The 24,461-nt window shown below is 48.9% G+C and overlaps 1 protein-coding gene across 1 annotated transcript in view; it reads left to right on the forward strand.

The window, feature by feature from the left end:
• The first annotated feature begins 8,212 nt into the window (after nt 1–8,212).
• LOC144826880 (A.superbus venom factor 1-like) overlaps nt 8,213–24,461 on the forward strand; it is a 1,649,148-nt gene continuing 1,632,899 nt past the window's right edge. Inside the window, exon 1 of the mRNA XM_078685340.1 lies at nt 8,213–8,300. Within this exon, the coding sequence (XP_078541466.1) occupies nt 8,230–8,300 (71 nt within the window). The 5' untranslated portion in view covers nt 8,213–8,229. The remainder of the gene's footprint in view (nt 8,301–24,461) is intronic.

Below are 24,461 nucleotides of genomic sequence, written 5' to 3' on the forward strand. Positions count from 1 at the left end.
AAGACCGCCTGCCTTTCCGTGGCGGCATTGCCACCACGGGAAGGCATCTCCCAAAGCCCATACTAATATGGATGGCGGTGTCTGATAGACACCGCCACCATATTAAACATTTTCCGCCCCAGTCGCAAGGCGACCGGGGCGGAAAAGCGGCGGACGGTCTTTCCGTCGCGGTCCCCCTGCCATAGTAATATGGCGGGGGAAATGGGTGGCGGCCGGGTGGCGGGCGGGCAAGGATGCCGGGCGGATCGCCATCGCCCACATGGCTGTGGCGATCTGCCCGACATCCTAATGGGCCCCATAGTATTATTTTTCATAACCAGTGCTCCCATGAAGTCGTAGATCGTAGCACGCCTCATCCCGCCCTGTGCGGGAAGACCCCGATGATGAAGCATGCCACCAAGGGTCCTTTTGGTGTGTGAGGGGTATTTAGAAAAAGCTGTGTGCTTTCCATTATTTTGATGTCCCAGACGGTACAAAAATAAACAGTCACCTAAAGCGTATTTTCAGCACTGATCTGGGCATACTTCAAACAGCAAATATAAATAGAAAGCACTTTTGATTGTGTTCTAGGGCTGCCTGAATGATCCATGACTGATAATTGACGGGAACAAAGACAGAAAAGTCTACCCTATTTAGTATCAAGACAAGGTCTTTGCCGGCTCTTTAAGCAATACATGGCTGGCCTTTTTCTTTTGGCAACCCTACGTTATATTCCTTTTCATGAAATGCATTCTCACACTACAGCAGTAAATGTAAAATGCACATGTAAGGAATAGGTAGAGTGGGGACCTAGGGAGTCCTGGAACCAGAAAAAAAACTAAGCCTCTGTAACCAGTTTACAAAGGCATGTAAATATGCAAATAGTCTTTAAGACCTGTGAACATCTCAGGCGTGCTGGAGATAAGACTCCAGACACTGGCCAGCCAAGTCCTCAGCAACTCGAGCTGCAGGCCTGCAGCAGCCCGGGCTGAGATAGAGGGGGAGAGGGGCGGGGGGTCTGAAGCTCTTTTAACCCTAAGGGCATTTGCGCACGCTGCCAGGCTCTCAAATGGAAGGCATTAAGATAACATTGATCTCTATTTCGCAAATTATGTCGGAACAGGCAGTGTGTGATTTGGGTTTAAGGGGAGGAGCCGCCTCTGCGTTTCAGGTCTGGTTAATACTAGGAGGGGACACAGGATTAGGAAAGAGGGGGCCGCTCGGCCCCCTCGCACAAATGGCTGGGCCCGCCCCCCCCTAAGCCGTCCTGATTGGTCCCGCCGTTGACCCGGAGGCGGTCTTACGCTTCCGGCTCAAGGGGGCGGGACCCGTGGCCGGGGGGGGGGGGGGGGTGTTTAATAGCCTGAGGAGCGCGGGAAGCGCCCTCTTTGTGCCCCCGCACTTCCCAGGCTCGCTCCTCACCCCACAGTAGGGGCTTGTAATTTTCTTTCCCTTTTGTTTTGCAGGTTTCCATATTTCAGGTCTTCGGGACTCGGAACAAGCGATCGCGGAGACTGAACGGGTGATTGCAGCCGGAGCTTCGTTAAACCGTGCGGTGGGGGAGCTATCCGGAGCAGTTGGTGATCGGCACAAAGAACGGGGTTTGGAGGTGGATGAGTTATCTCATCTACCGGTACGTGGCAGGCTTCGCGGTACGCCGCGAGAGGAACGGCTCGGCGAGAGGAATCGGCTAAATTGATTCCTAACGAGTCTCTCGGCAAATAGGGCGGTGCGAAGCAGGGTCAGCCCGGGCAGCGACCGGAAGGGAGACCAGTGCTTGTAATTGTGTGTTTTGATAAAGGACCGATTGCAAACTGTAAATGACTTAGAAAACCTTTAAATTAATACAGGAAAGAGAGGGCAGGCTGGTACAAGTGGATTCTGGGCAAATCACTTAAATTCACTAGGCTTTAAAAACTGAAGGTGTTCTTATCGGGCCAGTGTTCCTTTTCAGTGAATACCTTTTACATGGTTTAGGTAAAGTGTGCATGGAACACAATTATACAAGTTGATTCTGGGCAAATCACTTAAATTCATTAGGCTTTAAAAACTGAAGGTGTTCTTATCGGGCCAGTGTTCCTTTTTCAGTGAATTCCTTTTAAATGGTTTATGTCAAGTGTGCATGGAACACAATTATTTATAGGGCGTGATTTTGAGATTGAATTGTGTTGGGGCAAGAGAAAGCTTTATAGCTGGTTCTGGTCAAAAATGTGTGCATTTGTAGAAATTCGAGATTAGGTGTGATTCTGGGCAAATCACTTATCAAGGTGAACTGTATTGGGGCCAGGGAAAGCTTGATAGCTGGTTCTGGTTGAAAAATTGTGCAATTGTATGAAATTTGAGATTACCCGGAATTTGGTTGTTAACAATTTTCTCTTTTCAGGCCACAAGGTAAAGGGCCGCTGCGGACCGGGTATCTGGGAGCTCACGGTGGACGGCGGTTTCTGAGGACGCGGGCAGGCCTGCATTTCACTGCTTCTGGCGGGGCGCTGGGCTTGAGTTTACTCGCCCAAACACTCCGGGCTAGCTGGAGTGTGCGGTCACAGTTGCGTGGTGCCTACGGCCAGCTCGTGAGCCTCCAACTTTGGCAGGTACAGGGCACAGTGTGCCGGAATCAAACAAACGCACTGTGTAGTGTAGGTGTTAGAGCAATATCTGCCGAAAAGGGTACTGGTAATTCACGCATGGAATTAATGTTTAAAACAATGATGCGCAGAATGACAGCAATGGACAAGAGATTGGGGAAGGTGGACAAGCTGGGTAGGACTGTTGCTGAGTTGGATGCGAGGGTTGCAGCACAGGCCGGCCCGGCGGCAAGGCCTAAACGGACCATAGTACCGCCCAAACCAAGGGGGGATTTCGAGACGCCACCGAAACGTAGTAGAGCTAGGAAGGGTGGTGGGTGCCCTCCAAAGCCCATTGTGGGTGGGGGGTCCCCCAGTCCGGTACCGAATCAAGCGCCTGTGGCACCAGGGTTACCCGCGCTCGCTCCACAGATCCCAGTGAGCGCGCCCATAGCGCCAGTCATGCCACCCATTAACCCAGTCCCTGTCAGTGTACCACTGCCGGCCGCGCCACCGAGTAACCCAGTCCCCGTCATTGGCCCGCTGCCGGTCGCGCCTCCGAGTAACTCAGTCCCCGTCACTGTCCCGCCGGGTTGTCCAGCAGGCCCATCACCTGGAGCGGGTCAGGTGCCACCAGAATTAGCGGCACAGATAGCCGCAGTGCTCCCCTGGTTGGGCATTGGGGGAATGTTACCTACAGCGGCCGACCCGGGCGCAGAGGCACAGAGAATGGTTGCACAAATCATGTTGGCTAGGGATGTAAGCGGCACGACCGGCACCGATTTCTCCCCAAACAGGTCCAGTGAACGTCGAGGGCGCAGTCAAGGCCTCAGGATCAACGCAATCCTCAGAAAGTGGTAAGGAGGTTGCCCTGCCGGTATTGGGCGAAGGCGCAATTCCCTCCAGGAGTGAGAGTTTGGCCCAGCATGTTTCTCAAAGTCTGAAGGAATTGATTTGGGCAGACAAATATATTAATATTTTTTCATTGTTGATTGATAACAGGGAATGGGAATATGCCAAGTCACAAAAAGATATGATGTGGCCTAGTGAATGGCGATCTCGGCTGTACAAATTTAGGGTAGAAGAGACGCTCATCAATTGGATTAGGGCTTTCTCAGTGTTCAGTGCGGTGACCGCTGAACGTTATCCCGGCATGCAAGCTGAGATGGCTTGCTATCAGAGCAGGATTACACTGTTTAATGAGAATCATGGGGGGGATGCCTGGAAGGAATACGACATAGCTTTCAGGAAATCAAAAGAGTTTAACAGATCGTTAGCTTGGGACAAGGTTGATTCTATTTCCTGGCATTCTCAGTTTGAGAAGGGGCACTCTGCAGGCACTAGCGCAAACTGGAACAAAAGCTACTCCCCCAAGCCTCAACAGCCCTTTCAACAGCCCTTTCGGCCAGCGCAAAGCGGGGAAATGGCCAATAAGGTCAAAGGTACTACGGGGGGAAGGGAGTTTGCTGGATTTCAATAGGCGAACCTGTAACAGGGCACCAGGCACGTGTAAGTTCAAGCACACGTGTTACATATGCGGCCATCCTTCCCACCCAGAAACAACATGCCGGTCAAAAGGTAGTGCGTCAGGTAACAGAGGGAGGAGAAAACCAGAATAGCGGAGGTTACCCCCTTATTGCTCATTCACCCATTATCGTGAATGCTATGATCCCCTGGCTCAATAGATACCCAAATCATACTGCTGCAAGGACTCTCCAAGAAGGTTTCACACATGGTTTCCGGATTCCAGCTGGGGGTTATACTGGGACACCGCAGTGTAAGAACCAACTGTAAGTGAAAAACAACCCCGGGGTGGTGGCGAACAAGATAGAGAAAGAACTGTGCTTAGGTAGAATAGCGGGGCCTTTCCCCCACATCCCGGTTGAGGACTTTGTTTGTTCACCTTTAGGCGTGGTCCCAAAGAAAGAAAAAGGCGAGTTTAGGCTCATACACAATCTGTCAGCACCGAAGGGATCATCATTGAATGATGTGATTGATGAGTCCATTTGTAGTGTGAAGTATGCGTCTTTTGACCAGGCATTTGAAATTTTGAGAGTTCTGGGCCCTGGGGCACTGATGGCGAAATCAGATATCGAGTCAGCATTTAGACTACTTCCAGTACATCCATCAGACCAACATTTGTTAGGTTTTTCATTTGAGGGCAAGTACTACATGGATAGGTGTATGCCCATGGGTTGCTCTATCTCCTGTGCTTATTTTGAGACATTCAGCTCTTTCCTGGAGTGGGTCCTGACACAAGCCATGGGCCACCGGTATGTCATGCATTACCTGGATGATTTTCTTTTCCTGGGTGTGGCGGGCACACAGGAGTGCGCGATGGCATTGCAGGAATTTTGCGTGCTCATGCGTGCTTTTGGGGTCCCGCTCGCGCAGGGAAAAACAGTAGGGCCATTGACATGCCTGGAATTCTTGGGGATTGAACTGGACTCCATGGAAGGCTGTTTTAGGTTACCCAAAGAAAAGATTGAACGATTCAGGGCGACCCTTGAACTATGTTTGCAGAATAAGAAAGTCACTCTCCACCAGTTGCAACAGGCAGTGGGCCGGTTGAATTTTGCCTTCAGGGTCATACCTATGGCACGCCCATTCGCCCGCTCCATTGCGCAAGCCATGAAGGGCTTGCGGGGAAAGCATCATCGCACACGACTGTCAGTTGAGGTTCGCCAGGACATGCGGATATGGATTGCATTCCTGGAGGGTTTCAATGGCAGAGTACTGTGGGGTGCACCCACGCTGACCTCAGCGGAGTTGGGACTATGGACTGACGCTGCTGGCAGTGTAGGGTTTGGGGCCATACTTGTCAACAAGTGTGTGGCCCAAAGATGGCCCAACTGGTGGGATGAGAACGGTTTGACAGCAAACATTGGGTTCCTGGAACTGTTCCACGTTTGGATTGCGCTACAGGTGTGGCCCGAGTGATTGGCTAATCGGTCGGTCATCTTCTGGTCAGACAACATGACCGTGGTGGAATGCATCAATCAGCAGGCAACGCGCTGTAAGTTCATACTGCGCCTGGTAAAGGAGATTGTGCTAAGTTGCATGAAATTGAATGTACATTTCAGGGCTAAACATGTTCCAGGGGTATTGAATAATGCATCTGACGCCCTTTCTCGCTTTAAGATGCAGGTATTCAGGGAACACCTACCGGCTGCAGAAGCCTTCCCAGCTCACTTCCCAGCGACACTTTGGCAGATTGGTGCCCCCAACTACATGACCTCGACAGCTTAAGAATGGGCGTTCAGGTCCTATTGTGCATTTTTGGGTCATGACAGGACAGATGGGATCAGGAGGCTAGTTTTAATGGGTACATGGACACATTATACATGGAAGGGCGCTCGGCGGCAACAGCCAGCAGACATAAGGCAGCAGTCTCCTTTTTCCCACAAGCAAGGGGAACCAGGGATCCTACGGACAGCTTCATAGTACAGAAGGCTTTGAAGGGATGGCGGCGCTTACAGGCAAACACCGCCGATAGCAGAAGACCTATTGGTCTAGAACGATTGACAGCATTATTCCTCGCCCTGCCCAACACATGTAGTTCTTCGGGAGAGGTGATATTATTCAGGGCTGCTTACTCCCTGGCCTTGTACGGTGCTTTCCGAGTAGGCGAACTAGTTGCCAACAACAAACTTGACACGATGGGAGGTATTCAGCTGAGAGATACCAGTATACGGGGTGACACAATATGGGCCACCATCCGGAAATCCAAGACTGATCAGGAGGCTAGAGGGGCGAGCCTAGTACTGCACCGGGCACCGTATAACCCGTGCTGCCCGGTATCTCATGTGGAAGCATTAATGAAGTAACGAGCAGGTGAGGCGGGGGGAGCATTGCTAATGCATGCGGATGGTACCCCACTGACCAGGTTTCAGTTCCAAAGAGTCTTAGCTATGTGTATCGCCAAGGCAGGTTTAAACCCCAAGGAGTTTGGGACACATTCTTTCCGGATAGGGGCAGCCACTGAAGCCACTGCGAGGGGTTTGAATGGCAATAGTGTGAAGAGGATTGGGAGATGGTCTTCGAATGCCTATAAGTGTTATGTGCTGCTGCACATGTTGTAAGGTCAGTCGACATCCCCTGACGCCTGCTTTGTCTATGTTTATCTTACAGTTTCTCGGGCCTGTGACGCAGGGCGGAAACTTCGTCTGAGTCATCGGAGCCAAGCATCAACATCTCGACAACAGCAGGAAGACAAAAGGAGTACACCTATAGTATGGGTAGTCGGTCATTCTTATGTAAAACGTGCTAAATCAATTTTCCTTGCAGGAGAGGGCAGACGGAGGGCGGAGTTAGGCGGTCTCAATGTTTCCTTCCATGGCAGAGGGGGGCTCCGCCTTAATCAGCTTAGGGGCTACAGGTTAGAGTTACTCAGAAGCCACACCTCACCGCCCTCAGTGGTCATCCTGCACCTGGGAGGGAACGATTTAGTAGACTTGGGCAGAAGGGTCCTTTTGGAAGAAATAATCTCAGTGGCAGGTTGGCTGGCTCGACTGTTACCGGATTGCACTATAGCATGGTCACAGTTGATACCGAGGCTTCAATGGAGGGGTGGTGAATCAGTCAGGGCCTTGAATCACTCGGTAAAGAGGGTCAACAATAAATTGGACAAGCTTTTTCGAACTCCTCACCTGCAGAGTATACCTCATGGGTGCATTTGGGGTGAACAGTTCTACCTGCGGGATGGGGTCCACTTGACAGAGTCAGGGAATGCCCTATTGATAAGGAACATACTGGCATGGGTTGAAGGTTTTGCTAGGCGGGTATGACCTTTCAGTGTAGGCAGTCGGGGGGCCAGATAGTCGGTCAACTATGCTGGCCTGTGGCGGTAAGGTCATAATGGGTGAGCACCAATTTAAGGTCCTTAGGGGGCGGCACCATTAATGATTGGGGCTGCCCAGGGGGAGGGGCCAATGGTCTCTCCTAGAACTTCAGGGGCAGGATATCCGCTTGCTTGGGGTACGGGGGAGGGAGTCACGCTTTCCTCGGGCTGGTAGCCACCCCGCACATACACTATGACATCAGCAAATGGCGCGAGTCTAAGGGCCCTCCTTTTTGGTTAAATGGAGTTCACGGAGCGTACGAGGGCAATCAGGAGAGGGACGAACTCTCCCGGTAACCGGGCCCTTGTCGCGCATGCGCACTCAGACGTGAGGGTGTAGCTGGGTAAAGGATCTGACACCGGTTAACGGCCTTGCCGTAGGACCAGAAATTATTAGAATGCAAAATTGATATGTAGGATGTTAGATTCGGTTAGGAAACACGCTGTATTAGACATTTGTTAAGGTTAGCCCATCATACCTGTCTAACTCGCTGTAAATCTAATGTCTGAATTTTGCATTTAATAATTATGTAAATATTGCTATTTTGATTTAATTTTGATTTGTTTTCATATTTTATTAAATATGGCCGGGGGGTCGCATGACCCCCTGCCTTCCAAAGAATTCTGTTGTTGACTGAAAAGTGTGTACTGTTGTTTGCATATAAGGCGGGGGTGGCCGGCAGTCCCAGATAATGTGAAAATTCCCGGCAGGATGGGCTCAGCCAGTTACTGATTAATGGCTGTCTGTTTGCAGGCTTCGGGCTGCAGAGGTCAAGAGAAGGGGGCGGGAGATATAAAAGCGGATGGAGGGCAGGGGCCCTCCGACACTGCCCTCCAGACGGCAGCATGGAGGTAAAGGCGCTTCTGCAGCTCCTGCTTCAGCTCTGCCTGGCTGCCCTGGTGCACAGTCAGCCACAGTGAGTACAGCCCTCAGGGGTACCACCGAGCTAAAGTACTGTACCTGCGGGGGGGTGCGCAGTTCAGCAGGCTGTGAGGGGCTCCGGGCTAGGCTACGTCACCCATATCTGAGTACTGAGAGTAACTGCAGGGGGTCACCCATGTCTGAATACTGAGAGTAACTGCAGGGGGTCACCCATGTCTGAGTACTGAGAGACGCTGCCGGGGGACTCCCCTCAGAGTACTGGGAGTACCTGCAGGGGTATACAAACTAGCGGACTGCACTACTACGGCACCCATGTCAGGGTATTACGGGCAGCTGACGTGGGACCCGCCTCAGAGTACTGAGAGAGACTGACGGGGGTCCCAGCTGAGCTATGAGTATTGAGAGTACCTGCGTGTACCGGACACCCAGGCCATACTATCTAATGTACCTGCATGATCTGCGCTGGAGCGCCATCCCTCTTGGAGCACTGGGGCCACAGCGGGGGCAGCCCCGAGAGTGCACATAGTCTCGGTCGTCCCGCTCCCTCAGGGCCCCTCGCCAGCCTCCGACAGAGAGTTTCGTCAGCAGAACCTGCTTGACGAAAAATAATGCACCCCCCTGCAGAATGTGGAGAGGGGCCCCTTAGTCTCCCAATCTCACAGATATCCATTGACTGGGACTGAATAACCTCCCCCGCCCCAATCAATAGTTGAAATGGTGGGCCCCCTTGTACCTCAGGGGTTCGTCTTCGACGTTGTATTTCTCACTCTCCCTCCATCTCCCGGTTTGTTTCTCTGCCCCAGCCATCTCACTGTCCGCCACTGCCCCACTTTACCCCTTCTCCATGTTACTCTTTACTCTCTCTCCCTCCCTTGTGTCCCGCAGCTTCTCTCTGATCCTTTGCACTTTCCCTCAACCTTGCTCTAAAGTTCGCTCTCTCGCCCGCTTAGTTTCTGTGACTTTTCCCCTCGCTGTCTTTCTCACGGACATATACATCTCTCTGCCCCGTCACTCCGCTTGTTTGCCCTTTTCTCTTTTCTCTGCCTCTCTTTCTCAGTGTCTGTTTCTCACCTGAGTGTCCTTTTCAATGTCTGCGTGGGGTGCGCTGTTTGAGCCCCCTAGTACTAGTCTCTTCACTTCATGTTCTTGTCTATCTTCCTCTCTTTTAATATATCTCTTTCGGCGTTTATGTTGGCCTCCCTCTTTTTCTCTCTCGCCCCCTTTCTGTCTCAATATTTCATTCCGTTTCTCCCTCTCCACGTCACAAACTCTCTCTTACTCCATCCTGCTCTTTGCCTCAGTTATTCTTATACCTGTGTCCTCTCTCCCCGCTGTGAAAATAAAGGCGTGTGTGCTTCATGCTAGTCTCTCTCTACCGTGATTGACCGCTGAGTGTCGCTATTGAAATACTATTAACATCCTCCTAGAGTAGACTTGTCCTTCGCTAATTACAGAGTTTGACTGGTCAATGTGTGTGCCTGGACCCATTTGCTCTCACTGACGGCCAACATGGGAAAGGTCACTGCTCTCATTGGTGTACCAGCTCCCGCCAGGACCCGTGTCAAATACCAAACTCTGACAGGCCACTACGACCGGGATTTACTAAAAATCGATCTGCACAGCGCTTTGTGACAATACGCAGCGGAGCTTTGTGCCAATTTGGATGTGGGATATCAGTAATTGATGCTCTTACAAAATATATTTTTGCACTAAAAACTGAAGTGTGCGCAAAGGCAAAAGGCTTTGGATAGTGATGACCCCCTGTTGATCTATGCAACAGTTAGTGTGGGGACAGTGCAAACACCCCTGAAATTCCACACAGAGCCAGATGTAGTAACTATACCAGCATGACCTGGCTTGTGGAGAATGGTGATTCTCCGAGACTGGTGTAATGGGAATCAAGATTTCATTAAAGACACTGAGGCTGGTATTATGCAATACTTAACCTTTAATGCCACCCCTACAACACCTTTAAAAAACTCAGAATACATTAACCCATTCCACGTGTGGCTAATTCCCCAGCGGTGCGGGGAGGAATGGGTCCCCACGCGGCGCCGCAGTGCTCGTGATGAGGTCAGCTCGTCATGCTGCACAGTGGCGCTGAGCTCATGACGAGCTGAGCTCGTCACGACTCCACCCATTCAATGGAACGCCCCGCACAGGAGGGGAATTAGCCCCACGTGGGCGTTCCGCGGCCGTTATGATGAGCTCAGCTCGTCATGAGCACAGCTGCACTGTGCCTCATGACAAGCTGAGCTCGTCATGAGCGTCGAACGGGTTAAACACTGGTACTAGAACACTAAAGTCCATAAATAATCCTTCCACTGAACATTTCTCCTCCTTTAACACAGCAACTGAATCCTCCTCTTAAAATATTTTCCTCTTAAGTCAAACTTCATCCAACATGCCTTTTTTTTCATTCTTCTGGAATCTCACTATTGTTTCATGACTCACAATTCGGGCTTTAGAGCAGGATATAGCACGGAGACTGCACTCTTGGAAGTTGCTGAGAGCGTATGCATAACCATTGATCAGGGCAACACAGCTATGGTGGTGCTGCACGATCTATCCGCAGCCTTTGATACTGTGGCCAATCCGAATCTCCTGGAGAGACTTCAGCATTTTGGAGTACGGGGTATGGTCTTCTCCTGGCTCTAGCCTTTCCTCCAGAACCGCACAAACAGGTGTATTTGCGCCCATTTGCCTCCACTCGGAAGCCTCTTGTTTGCAGGGACCCTCAAGGCTTGGCTCTGAGCCCTCTAGTTTACAACGTATGCCTCACCCCTCTTGCGCTCTTGGTGGAGACTTTTGGAGTGAAAGTGATTTCCTGCGCTGATCTTCTCTTTTAAAAGACATTTGGAGGCTGCTTTAGGCGGTGCTTGAGCAACATCACGGATTTAATGACTCAAAACTGCCTAAAGCTGAACTCTATGAAAACCGAGGTGCTCTTCTTTAATCAACCGGTCCCACCCCGCTCCATGCTCTGGTGGCTGACAGAACTGAATCCCCCTCCTGTTCCTGTGGAGGCAGCAAGGAATTTCGACAAGCTCTCTCCTGCAAAGCCCAGATCAGTCAGGTTTCCGCCATATGTTTCTGGTAACTGCACTCCCTGAGGAAATTCCTCCACTTTCTCCTTCTGGACCGTAGGCGGACTGTGGTTCATGCCTTGGTCACATCTAGCCTGGAGTACTCTAACAGCCTCTACTTAGGTCTCCCAGCTTATTTATTCATATTTTATTTTATTCAAAGTTTTATATAGCGCGAACAAGATCTTTGCAGATATCAGAACGCTTTACAGCGACAGGGGTAGGGGCAACAGGAGGGTGATTAAAACACTATTGGGTACAATATAGTAGCATAATAGGATAGCAATCATGTACAAATATGATATCAGTCAACGAACAATTGACTAATAATACAAAACGGTGCAGAGTCTTTGATCCAGCAACAATAAAGATAAGGTGAGCTTAGGCCATAAGGATGGCTTTTACCTCTTACTTAAAACTTGCAGGAAACAAGGGGTAAGGGCCACCAGAAGGTGGTTAGACTAACTATTGGGTACAATATAGTAATCGGTAGTAAGTGAGGTGACATAATCGGATATCAGTCCTGTACAAATATAATACCAACAGACAATCAGGTAACCAGTACTACAGTAAAAGGTGCAAAAGTCTCTGTTCCAGCAGCAATAGAGTTCAGGTAAACTTGGCCATAAGGATGGCTTTGACCTCTTTCTTAAAAAGTGCTGTGGAGGAGATAAACCTGGTTTCAGGAGGGAGTGCATTCCAGATCCTGGGAGCCATTCCTGAGAAGGAGCGTTTGCATGTTTTTTCCTTCCGGAATCTACGAGGTTTCAGGAGTAGATTTTTTGTACTTCTATTGGATCTCGAGCCTCCAGATATAGTCAGCTTTTGGGTGAGGTAGCTGGGTGACTTGTGGTGTACAGCCGAGTGTGTCATAACGGCTATTTTCAGCTGTATTCTGGCTTCAACAGGCAGCCAGTTCAGGGATTTTAAGTCAGGGGATATATGCGAATGCTTCCATGAACCAGTGATGAGTCTCGCGGCAGCGTTCAAAGAGGCTCTTAGGGGTGCGGTTGTTGAAAGGGGGAGTCCGCTAAGGGCCACAATTCCGTAGTCTATACGAGGGATGACTAGGGCTTGTACAGCATTTTGGAAGTCCTTAGCTGGGATGAAGGGTTTAAGTTTCCTCAGAGTGTTGATTTGGAAGTTTGCTCCTTTAGTTGCTTTGCTAATGTGCTGCTGCATGTTGAGCTTGTCGTCAAGTGTAATGCCTAGGGATTTCGCAGATTCCACGATGGTGGGTTGGACATTGAGCGCAGTTAGGTGATTGAGCCAGGTTTGGGTGATGGCCAGTTTCGTGGGAGGTGAGATCAGAAGGAATTCAGTTTTCAGAGCATTTAGCTTGAGGTGATTGATGGCCAACCATGATTGGGTGTTTCTGAGTGTGGAGTTCAGAAGCTTGATGTCTTCCGGGGATTGTAGCTTGAGATAGAGTTGAGTGTCATCGGCGTACATATGGAAGTGTACATTAGATGCTTGAAGCAAGGTGGTGAGTGGTTCCATGACAAGGTTGAACAATGTGGGGGATAGGGAGGATCCTTGTGGGACGCCTAAAGTTACAGGCAGAGGTGAGGACAGCACGTTGTTGATCTTGAACTTCTGAGACCGGTTGTGTAGGAAGGAGGTGAACCATTTGAGGACAGCCCCGGATAAACCCATTCTGGTATTTAGCAGCTCCAATAGGTTCTCATGTTTGACCGTATCAAAAGCTGAGGAGAGGTCAAGAAGGATGAGGAGACAGGAATCATTGCGATCAAGTATTTGGAGGGCGTCATCAATTATGTGCGTCAAAGCCGTTTCCGTGCTGTGTTTCGCTCTGAAGCCTGATTGATGAGGGTTGAGGAGGTCAAACTGATCAATGTGTTTTGTCAATTGGAGTTGTACACATGTTTCCAGTAGTTTGGCCAAGGTGGGGATATTGGTGATAGGGCGATAATTGTTTAGGTCAGCCGGGTCAGCTGTAGGTTTCTTGAGTATGGGTGTGACTTGCCCCACCTTGAGGGAGTCTGGGATGAGACCTTGTTGAAGGGAGCTGTTAATTATTTTGGTCCAGAGTGGGAGGAGCAGGGGGGTGAAGTCTTTCACAGCATTAGCCGGTAGGGGGTCTATGAAGTGATGAGAGGGCTTCAAGGTGCCGAGCAGTTTGTGAATTGCCTCTTCAGTGTAGGTGTCGAATGACGACCATGATGCGTTGTTTTTAGGGTGAGTGGTAGTCATGCTGATGGGGCTGGAGTATCGTTTTACATCAATGAGGAGATCACTTCTTATGTTGTCTGTCTTTAGCTTAAAGAAAACAGAAAAGTCTTCACAGTGTGGAATATCGCTTGTTGTGCTATTTGATTGTAGAGGTTGTATCTTGGTTTGATTTTTGACTAGCTCGAACAGTTTTCTTGGTCGGTTCTTAGCTTGGTCCAGCTGGAGGCTAAAGAATTCAGATTTCGAACGCTTGATTTTCCTAAAGTAGGCATTTCTCTTGTTCTTCAGCGTTTTAAGGTGCAGTGCTGAGGGGTCAGATCTCCAGGTGCGCTCTGCCATTCGCATAGCACGTCTGTCTTCATTGAGTCTGCCATCATACCAAGGGTTCGAATTCTTGGTGGAGACTCTCTTCAGTTGCAGGGGGGCAGCTTCGTTGATTATTGAGTTCATAGAATCGAGGTAAAGGTCAGTCAGTGATTGAACATCAGGGGCGCCCGCAGGGGGGAGGAGGAGACTGCAAGTGTGAGGAGGCAGGGCGTTAGGGTTGAGATTCCTCAAGTCCCTTTTCCAGATCTTGGATTTGGTGGGTTGAGCCGTGTTAGGTTTAACTTTTTCGTTGATGAAGAAAATGATAATGTGGTGGTCTGACCAGTCACAGGGTTGGATCGACCCCAACTGGGTAGAGTCCTCTTTGGCGATGATAAGGTCGAGGATCGAGCCTTTGTCATGTGTCGGGCTGTTACAGATTTGGGTGAGGTCAAGCGCGTTGAGGAAGGATTTGAGACTATTCACCACTGCGTCTTTCTGATCGTTCCAGTGGAGATTGAAGTAACCCAGGTAAATTTGGGTGATCTGCCGACCGGCATTGGAAGAGATCGTGTCCATGAGTTGTTGGGTGAAGGTGAGGTTGTCCCCTGGTGGGTGGTAGATGACATGTAAAGAGCATACAGGTTTGCTCTCGCCGGAGATATCAAGGCAGGAGAGTTCACAGGAAGTGAGGGAGGGGGAGGTGACTTTGGTGACAGAGAGGTTGCTCCTAAAAATGCATGCGATTCCACCGCCCAACTTGCCGGTCCTGTCGAGTCTAATGATGTGGTAGTTGGGGGGGACTAGTATGTCCATTATAGGCGTAGAAGATTCAGTTAGCCACGTTGAAGTCAGAATGGCTAGGTCGAGATCCATTGTTAAGATGAGATCCGCGATATCGGAGGAGTGTCTCGGGGCCGATCTACAGTTGAGCAGGATGCATTTGAGTCTGGGAGTGAGAAGGGTGGTTGAGTATTCTAGAGAGAGGGGGACTATTCTGACATTATTGGGGATGGAACTTCTGTTGCTTAGAGTGGGGGGCCTAAGGGGATTTGTGAGAATTGTGGGAATGGGGAGGTGTGTAGTGGTTGTGTGTTTTAAGGGACCAGGGCCAAATGAGCGAAGGAGGGTGTATAAGTCGTGGTCCGAAAGGGAGTTGAGGGCGCGACGGGGGCAGTGGGTGTGATTGCGAACGGGGATAGAGGGCCAACGCGAGGAGTATGGCTTGAGAGGGTATGTGGGGAGGATGGGGTATTTCTTGCGTGAGGAGCCAGTGGTAGGTACGGGTTGTCTGGTGTGTGTGATAAGAAGATCTTTAATGGTGTGGAGCTCTTCTTTGACTTGTATGAGGGTAGATATAATCATGTCCAGAGGTGGATTGGGGATGGTGTAGGCGATGGGAGCCGAGGGCGAGTGGTTGATGGGGGAGCTGGAGAGGCAACTTGTTAGGGGGGGGGGGGGTGCTACCGTTGATGCAGGGCTCTGCGGTAACAGTGAGTGGGGTGCCCTTCGACGGGTGAGAGAGAAAGTGGGTGGGGGTGTGGATGGGGAAGGGGGGAGGTTGGAGGCACAGGTGAGAGTGCTGGTGGGGGCGGCGCAGGTGCGTTGAGGGATGGGGGGAGGCTGTAGAGAGGAGGGAAGTGGGGGCTGAGAGTGGGGGGGGAGCGGGGTGGAGGCGTTGAGATAGGGGAGGTGGTGTGTTCTGTGAGACCGCTTTGGGGAGTGGGGTAGTGGGGAGTGAGAGTGGGGGGAGCGAGGAGGAGGTGTTGAGGTAGGGGAGGTGGTGTGTTTTGTGAGACCGGATGGGGGGGGTGGGGTAGTGGGGAGTGAGAGTGGGAGGGGGGCTGGACCTGCCGCGGGGCGGGGGAGATAAATTCTGGTCGATGGAGTCTTCTGCAATATTCATAGTAGGTGAGAGGTGGGGGTAGGGAGTGTGGGGGTATGGAGGTTGTATGAGGGGGAATAATCTCCGGCATTGGAAGAGGGGTGTGGAGAGGTTATAACGGGTGGGTGACTGACTACAGCGCTGGGGATGTATGAGGGGAGAAGTCTTCGCACGTGGGTGAGAGGTGTGAAGAGGTTACATTGGGTGGGTGACTGACTAAGGCGTTGGGGGGATGGGAGAGGAGTGTGTCGTTCAGCTGTTGTGATAGGTTGGGCAAGATAGGTTGAAGATTGGAAGTGGAAGTGGGGGGGGTTGTGTAGCTTGAAAAGGTAGGGAAGGAGGTCCGCCGGTTGGAGATGTGTTCTAAGAAGGTGGGGAACAGGTTGTCAAGCAAGTCCAAGTTCCTATCAGTGGATTGGAATAGGATGGTCCCGTTGTTGTAGATGGTGATGGTGGCACTGCCTGGAAAAACTTGGGATGGTGTGATAGTAAGTGTTAGGCCATGGGCGGATTTTCTGGTGGTGGCGATAGTGAGAGTGGAAAGTAGCGCTTTCCTCCACTGTGCTCTTCGTAGAGTGTAGAGAATGATATCGGTGCTCGTGGCACCATTGATCAGTGAGAAATAGGTGTCCACAAATGGTGTTTCAGGGTGGGCCTTCAGGAAGTTGTGCTTGAATCGTTTGGCGTTTTTTTGGGATAACTCGGGTGGGTAGTTAATTTTGTATGTGTGCTTGCCCATGCGATCCATGATAGGAGAGGAGTAGGTAAAGGAGGGGGGGTGTGAGTGGTTGAGGTTACAGGGGTGTAAACCAAAAAAGAAAAGGAGAGTTGAAGATAGTCTTAGGAGTGGGCAGTTGATGAGGATGACTAGTCTAAGATGGCCACCAAAGTGGAGGACTAGTCAAAGATGGCCGCCAGGGTAGCATAAGGATAGACAAGAGTAGTAGTCCTTTGTCTGTTGTAGATGTGGATTAGAGAGTTTAGTTTCCCTTTCTACTCATGGGCAAGTCGAGTTAGTCCGTCTTCTATGTTGCTTGGAGGGGAGGAGAGTTGCTTGGTGGGGAGGAGAGAGTACAGCTTCTGTGATGCTTGGTGGTGAGGAGAGAGAATTATCTCTGTTTTGGTGACCCCTGAACGCAATGGTATGTAGCCTCATGGTCATCACGTGGGTAGAGGAGGAGATTTATGGCTCCTGTTTATGGCCCCCGCCATTTTAGATAGTGGAAAGTGCAGGGACCGCTGTGTCCGCAAAAATAATTTTGCATGCAGCTACCACTATAGGAATCCGTCCTCATTGTTTAACATAATAATTTTGCGTGCGGATACCTTCAGGAACATCGTGGTCATCATGTTTGTCAGGCTGCCATGCTATTGTTCAAATCAGGCGCTTTAAGGCAGTGTTGCGTTGAAGTTGAAGTTGTCCGCTCACACAAGCAGAGCACACCGGGGGCAGACTGATCTCTCGGATCCTTTATTGGGGGGGGGGTGGCGGGAGGGGCATCCGACTGAAACAAGCCGAAAAAGAGTGATCCTCGTTCCCCCGAGAGCCTCCAGGGGGGTGGGGTCGTCCTCGCTCGCCTGCGCTGGGACAGTCCGCGCTGAATCACATCTGCTTGGCTCCCGGTCGGGCTCCACGATCCCGCTAGGGATGGGGTGGGGGGGACGCCGAGCTCGCCTTGGTGGCAGGGTGCCAACTTCCTCTGGTGTCGCCATGGTGCCCACAGCTCACCGGGTAGGACCGTGTGAGCACTTCCAACGAGAGCGGGACCCAGGCGGTGATTGCAGACGGGAAGTACGGGACTCACCGCCGTGGTGCACGGGACTCACCCCCGGTGCGAACCGGCAGGCACACAACTCACAGGACAGCGCTTTGGCAGCAGGGTGCCCACTTCCTCTGGAGTCGCCGTGGTGCGCGGGACTCACCCTCGGTGCGACCCGACAGGCACACAGCTCACCGGGCAAGACAGGGAGAGCACTCTCAATGTGAGCGGGACACCGGCGGCGGATGCAGAACGGGCAGGACAACTCCTCAGTGGGTGCCAGTCACCCGTTCAGTGCCTCTTGTTGTCGGTCTCTCGGGTGGCGGCAGCAGGGATCCATGTCCGGGTCCACTTTCACGGAGTCCGGCGCTAGCGGCAGTGAATTCAGACAGAATGGACCGCCACAGCTCGACTCGAAGGTGGGGGTGACTCGGTCTTCTCTTGTGCAGCTCACCGCCTCCGGGCAGGTCGGGAAACCTCAGAAGGTAAGAGTGTTGCTGTTCAAATTGCTGTTCAAATCCAGTTACTTGTACAAATCCAGTTACTTGCTCAAATCCGGTTACTTGGTAGTTGCGTTGCTCGAAGCGGTGGAGATGCTGCTGGGTGCTAACAGGGATAAAACCACCAAAGGTATCCCAAGCACTTGGAGCTCTTACGAGGAGCTCCTACCCGGCGGCCATCTTCCCATTAAGCCATTATTTGATCCGCATATTACAAATGGTTCAGAATGCAGCAGCTAGATTGATCTGCAAAGTTCCTTTTTGTCATTCCATCTCTCCTCACTTGCGAAATCTTCACTGACTGCCCGTCAGCAGAAGAATTGCATTTAAGGCACTCACCGTGGCATATAAAGCCACCATGGGTCGAGACCTGTTATACCTGAGACGCAGACTGCAAATCTACCAACACAACAGAGTTCTCAGATCCAACCACTTGCATCTGCTCTCTATTCCTTGCTTTTGTAAGGCCAGGTTAGGCGGCATAGCTTTTATGGTCAGTACCTTAAAGCTCTGGATTGCTATGCCCTTACATATCCGTAATACAGCTCCAGAATCAGCTTTTAGGAAAGCTTTGAAGACCTGGCTGTTTAACCACTCCTAGCCCGTCTCCTCTGCCAATGCTCTTTCTCTGCAGCCTTAGGGCTGGGACACCCCCGTTGGAGTTTGCCGTGCGCTCAATAAATGTTCCAAATAAATAAAAGACAAAGTGCCATAAAACCTTTTCTTTTCTTCTCTTTTCCTTTTTCCTTTTATTATTTTTTAGAAAAAACTTCCTCAACCGAATAATTTATTATTCAACAATATCACAGCACTAACAATGAAACAAATCTAACATATGTGACATATGTCAAGATAAACAATTCTTCTATATTAATCATTTATTTTAAAAAACCTACCCTCATAGGCAGGGGAGGGCGGGATAATACTAGCCTCCATGTCTATAATGATATCTTGATCCTCATTTCACCAGGCTTGGAGAATCGCCATTTCATTTCAAGACCGGAGGTTACCATTATGCATGTTGAAAGCCCTTTATCACCACATTTGAAACATGTTTAATAGGTGTAAAGTAGTTCCTTGCAAAAGTACCTATATGTGACACATCTGCAGCTCTCAAAATTTCTTCCAGCTGGCCACAGACAAATACATCTTACTTGTCATAGAGCCACGTATAGAATGCGATTTGAACCTGTCCACTTCGTCACCACTCTTTTTTATAACATTTTTTACCCACCGAGCAATGATTGCTGTGCTCTCTGCACAAAATGGTTTTACATATGAAATAAAAAGTTGATTTCCCCATCACTCGTATGCTCTAATTCTCTGCGCCCATACTCGAACATACAGTTCACTACACACAATTTTCTCTCTTTTGCAAAAAGTCGATAAAAAACTTAGTCTGACATGGTTTTTGTTCTATTTTTAATCTCAAAATACACTCCATCTGGTCCCATTAATTTGCTACTTACCTCTAGCGCCTTTACATACAATGCTCTCTTACATGACCCCAAAAATAATAAACCTGCCAACTTCTCAGAAAGTCTCTTCAAGTCTAAAAACCTGTTAACTGGCCATTGCAAAAAAAGGTGACAGTACAGCATTGACATCCCACAGCACACTGTTATGTGTTCTAGGTGGTCTCTTAATCCTCATACTCTTCATACCTCTAGACACAATGACATCCCTTCCTATAGATTTGTCATCCACGTGAGAATGTCCTGCTAAAATCGCCAACCTGCTACAATTGATTTTCCATTTTTCTAAACCTTCCTCAAACTTTTCAACCAAAACATTAACCACCTCCACTACAGGAGCCTCCACAGGATCCAAACTCCTTTCCAAGCACCAACTAGACAATATTCTCTAAATTCCTTTATACCTATAATTAGTTCCTGGAGCCCAGGATTCTTCCAGTAATTCTGCAGCTTTAACCGAAAGTCCCTTGAAACTGACAGATCTCCTGACACTTTCCAGACAAGAAGGTTCAAAACCCTGCTTTAAACTAAAGGTTGCTCCTCTTCCTCTGCGTTCCTCAGAAGACCTACCTTGGCAGGAATTAAAACATGTTCTGCACATGCTAACTCCATCACCGATGGAAACCAAACCTGCGACACCCAAAAAGGTACTACCAACACTATCTGACACTCTTCTTGTCTCAACTTCATGAGCACTTTCTGTGTCATTGCGAATGGAGCAAAAGCATAAGCTTTCCTTCCTCTCGATACTTGTTAGAATGCATCCACTGTTGACGCCTGGGACACTGCGCTCCAACTGACAAACTGTTCCAACTGGTATGTTAATCGACTGGCAAAAAGGTCCACCTCCAGAGGACCCCACATTTTGTCTATCCTGCAAAAACAACTGCGGTTCAACTTCTAATTGCTGAAATCCCTCAAATGTCTTGAATTCCAATCTATGCTTACATTTAGTTCTCCCAGTAGGTATTCTGCCTTCACCACCATCCTGTGTTCCTGCCACAAATTCCAAAACTCCTTTGCCAAATCTGCTAAACCTCAGGACCTCGTCCCGCTCAACTTATTCACATAAGTCACTGAAGAAATATATTCTAAATTTGCATCAACACTATTTATCCTTTTACTTTCTGCTTGAAACTCTTCAGAGCATACAAACCTCTTGTCATTTCCAAGCAATTTATGTGTCATGGCTGCTCCTTCTTTGTCCAAACTCCACCTGTTTCCCATTCCCCTAAATATGCTCCCCAGCCACTCAAATTTGCTTCTGTCTCTAAGACATAATCCAAAGCACTTCCAAATATTGCACGCCCATTCCAGGGCTCCAAACTGTTCGTCCACCAGAGCAACTCTTCTTTTGTCTCTGCACTCCAGGATATTCTGTCTCCTATCCAACAAACCTTTCATTAGCACAGCCCCCTTCAGTCTCTGCAACGCACAATAATGAAGGGGCCCTGGAAAAATAGCCCGTATTGAAGAAGATAATAGACCTATTATCCTTGCCATCTCTCTCAAAGTTACAAACTCTCTCTTTAAATTCTGAGCAGTCTCCTTACTTATCATTTCTATCTTCTTCTCTGCTAGACGTAAAAGACACTCTATTGTTTCGACTTGAAATTCCAAAAACTACAAATTCTGGGAGGGTTGCAAAACAGATTTCTACCTGTTCAGGATAAAATCAAACCCCTCTAATTTGCACACTACTTCCTGCATCTCTAACGTAAGCTCCTCCTGGTCCTGTGACAACAACAGGATATTGTCTAAGTAGATAATCATTCTTATCCCGCTCTGATGAAAAAAAGATACAACCACCCTTATTACCTTCGTGAAATACCAAGGTACTGATGAAAGACCGAAAGGCAAAGATAGAAATTGATGAAGTTTCCTTCTCCATCTGAACTGTAAATTTCTCCGGCTCTTTCGCGTCATGGGCACAGAAAAGTAAGCATCCTTCAAATCCAGTTTTACCAACCAATCCTTTGCTGTCAACTAATCCCTCAGACATTGAACCCCTTCCATCTTAAAATGTTGGTAAACTAAAAACCTGTTTAATTCTCTGAGATTCATGACTAGGCGCCATCCCCTGTACTTCTTTTCTACCAAAAAGAGATTGCTCACAAAACATTTCTATGACTCTCTTACCTCCTCTATTACACCCTCAAGAGGAAGAGAAGAGTGACAAAGCAGGAGATTTTTGAGAGGACGAGGACTGCTCAATAATGTAGGATGAGGTGAGTACAGGGATTATTTTTTGTTCTTTCCACAAAGGAGTAGGCGAACATTTAAAATATTTAAAGAAGAATGAGAAAAGTTGACTCGGGACTCTTGGGTGTAAAACACTATTCAAGGGTACACAATATAGTTTGTGAGTTGTCCATATCAGAAAGAAGAACGAAGAGAGATTCGGATGTCAAAGGATCAGGAGGGAATTGTGGATTTGGAGATAGAATCCTTTACTCGGATTCTATCTCCAAATCCACAATTCCCTCCTGATCCTTTGACATCCGTATCTCTCTTCGTTCTTCGTTCTGATATGGACACCTCACAAACTATATTGTGTACCCTTGAACAGTGTTTAACCCCTTGGGCGCGGCCGCGATTCATCGCCTGTGCGGCTCATTCCGATCGCGGGTGCGGTCATGAGGGCCGGGAGCCGTCATCAGCACACAAGCACTGTGTGCCATGACGGCTCCCGGCCGTCATCAGCATGAAAAGGGTTAACACCCAAGGGTCCTCAGTCAACTTTTCCCATTCTTCTTGAAATATTTTAAATGTTCGCCTACTCCTTTGTGAAAAGAAACAAAAAATAATCCCTGTACTCACCTCATCCTACATTATTGAGCAGTCCTCGTCCTGTGGTAAATAAATAATTAAATACCTGTTCTATTTTTCGGAATAATTAATAAACAGATAGTTCAATAAATAAGAGTCAGGATTCGAGGTATCTTGAGTTTGCAGGCTTTAATACAGCATAAAGGACAGGAACAGGACAACCTGCACGGGAATAGGATGGCAGGGCCCGGCAGCTGCCGGGGCAGGATCTGGGATGAGCGCGCTAAGGGGGTAACTTTAATAACAGTGCATAACATATATATACTAAACAAATTACATTGCATTCAGTACAGTAGGCGTAGCAGTGGGCGGAGTTTGTAGCAGTCGCGAAAGATAAGGCAGAAAGTAGGTGTAACAAAAGGCGTGTACATAGACATGTGATGTAAACGTAACAGAATATGTCATAAATGGGGCGGAAACATGGAGGGGGCTACCTGAGGAGCCGGAACCTCTAACCTAGTGGTGCGCGCAAGCTGGCAATGACGTGTGACTAGGGAGAACTGGGGGCTATGACTTCTGCGCTAGAAGAGGAGACTAAAGTCTGGAGTGTCAGAGCGACATGTACCTAAGCATATCTGGTATCTAGTGTTTAGAGAACATGTTGATAGAATCCTAAAGTTATCAGGGCAAAGGCTAACAGACTCTAAGACTGGTGCATGCATAATTCTACATGTAGTGTGTGGCAAGGAATATTCTATGACCATTAATACAGTATTTCTCTTACATGGAGACATAAAGGCTAGACCATGACGGAAACTATTGATGCGATTCAGTAGCTTAGGAATGCAGAGAAGGAGAGCTGGACTGATAACTAGAATCATAACATACTCTTGGCAGACTGGCAGGCAGAGCCAGGCCGAGCCGGGCACTGTGAGGCAGGAAGTAAGTGAAGGGTCAGGGATGCAGGTGGGGGCTGTATCGCTCCTCGGAGAGGGTTCAGGAGACAGGAGCTGAATCTGATGTCCGGGCCCTTTTGAGGCCTAGAAACGGAGACTTTATTCTGAATTAACGTGCACACTGTGAAACGTGGCAACATAGCTTTACATAGGCCTAATACTCGTAGCTTTCACGAGAACTAGAAACTGGCATACTAGAGTTGGACACAACTGGAATTGCGTCTTTAATCAATCATAAGGGAATACATATGCATATTAATCATGCACATATAACATAGGATGGGGAACACGTAGGGACACAGAACATGGCAAAATTTACTTTTCCACATTCCCTCCTTGTCACTACGTTTCCATCAGGAAACATCAATATTCATGATACCGTCTATCATTTCATACAGTATCATTTGCTCGTCTCGAATTGGCTTGGAACGGGACTTAGGACTAGGACTAAGACTAGGAATACAGGATGTAGCACAAATGCCGCAAATCGCAGGGCCACATTGTACACAGAGGCAGCAACTGAAAATGATCATTACTGCTATACCTAGGAATGACAATACTTTCCATCCCCAGGCAGAAATTATACTCCAGAGCCAACCGGACCATGTCCAGGTGCCTGGATTCTGGTGTAACTGATGGGCAATTTTATGAAGTCTGGTTATAGCTGAATAAACAGACGGCGCGTTATTAGGAATGAAAATGCAGCAACTAGATCCGATGACTCTACATGCTCCTCCTCTATCGGCCAGTATGACGTCAAGAACGAGACGATTTTGGAGCACGACAAATCTCATAGCAGATTGCTCTTCGGTCAAATTACCTAGAGCAGAAGTAGTCTCATTCACTACTGCTTCAAGGGTTCTGGTTAACCTACGGATTAACTTACTATTCTGGACGGGGCCTATAAAGAAGAAGAAACCTTTATTGAAGTCTGTATACTGTTCTAGAGCAGTTTCAGTTTGATCGACAATCGGGGACTCGATCTCCCTTCTAGGTCTAATGTGTACTAGATGTGTGTTTCTATGATAATCAGATGGGGCTAGAAAAACTGGTGGCAGTAGGAAGGCAATGTAACATGTTCCATCCCAATCAAGGGGCAGACGAACATATGCGGTCTGACCACAAACAAAATAGAATGACGTGAGGCTTTGAAAATAGATTTCCCACTGTCACTATACTTGACAATAATAGTACAATCACTATGTCCTACATGTGCGGAACCATTCTTTCTGACACATAATTCGCCTTTGACTGGTAATACTGAA

The sequence above is a fragment of the Lissotriton helveticus genome, chromosome 1_1, assembly GCF_964261635.1.
Source record: "Lissotriton helveticus chromosome 1_1, aLisHel1.1, whole genome shotgun sequence".
Taxonomy (NCBI): Eukaryota; Metazoa; Chordata; class Amphibia; order Caudata; family Salamandridae; genus Lissotriton; species Lissotriton helveticus.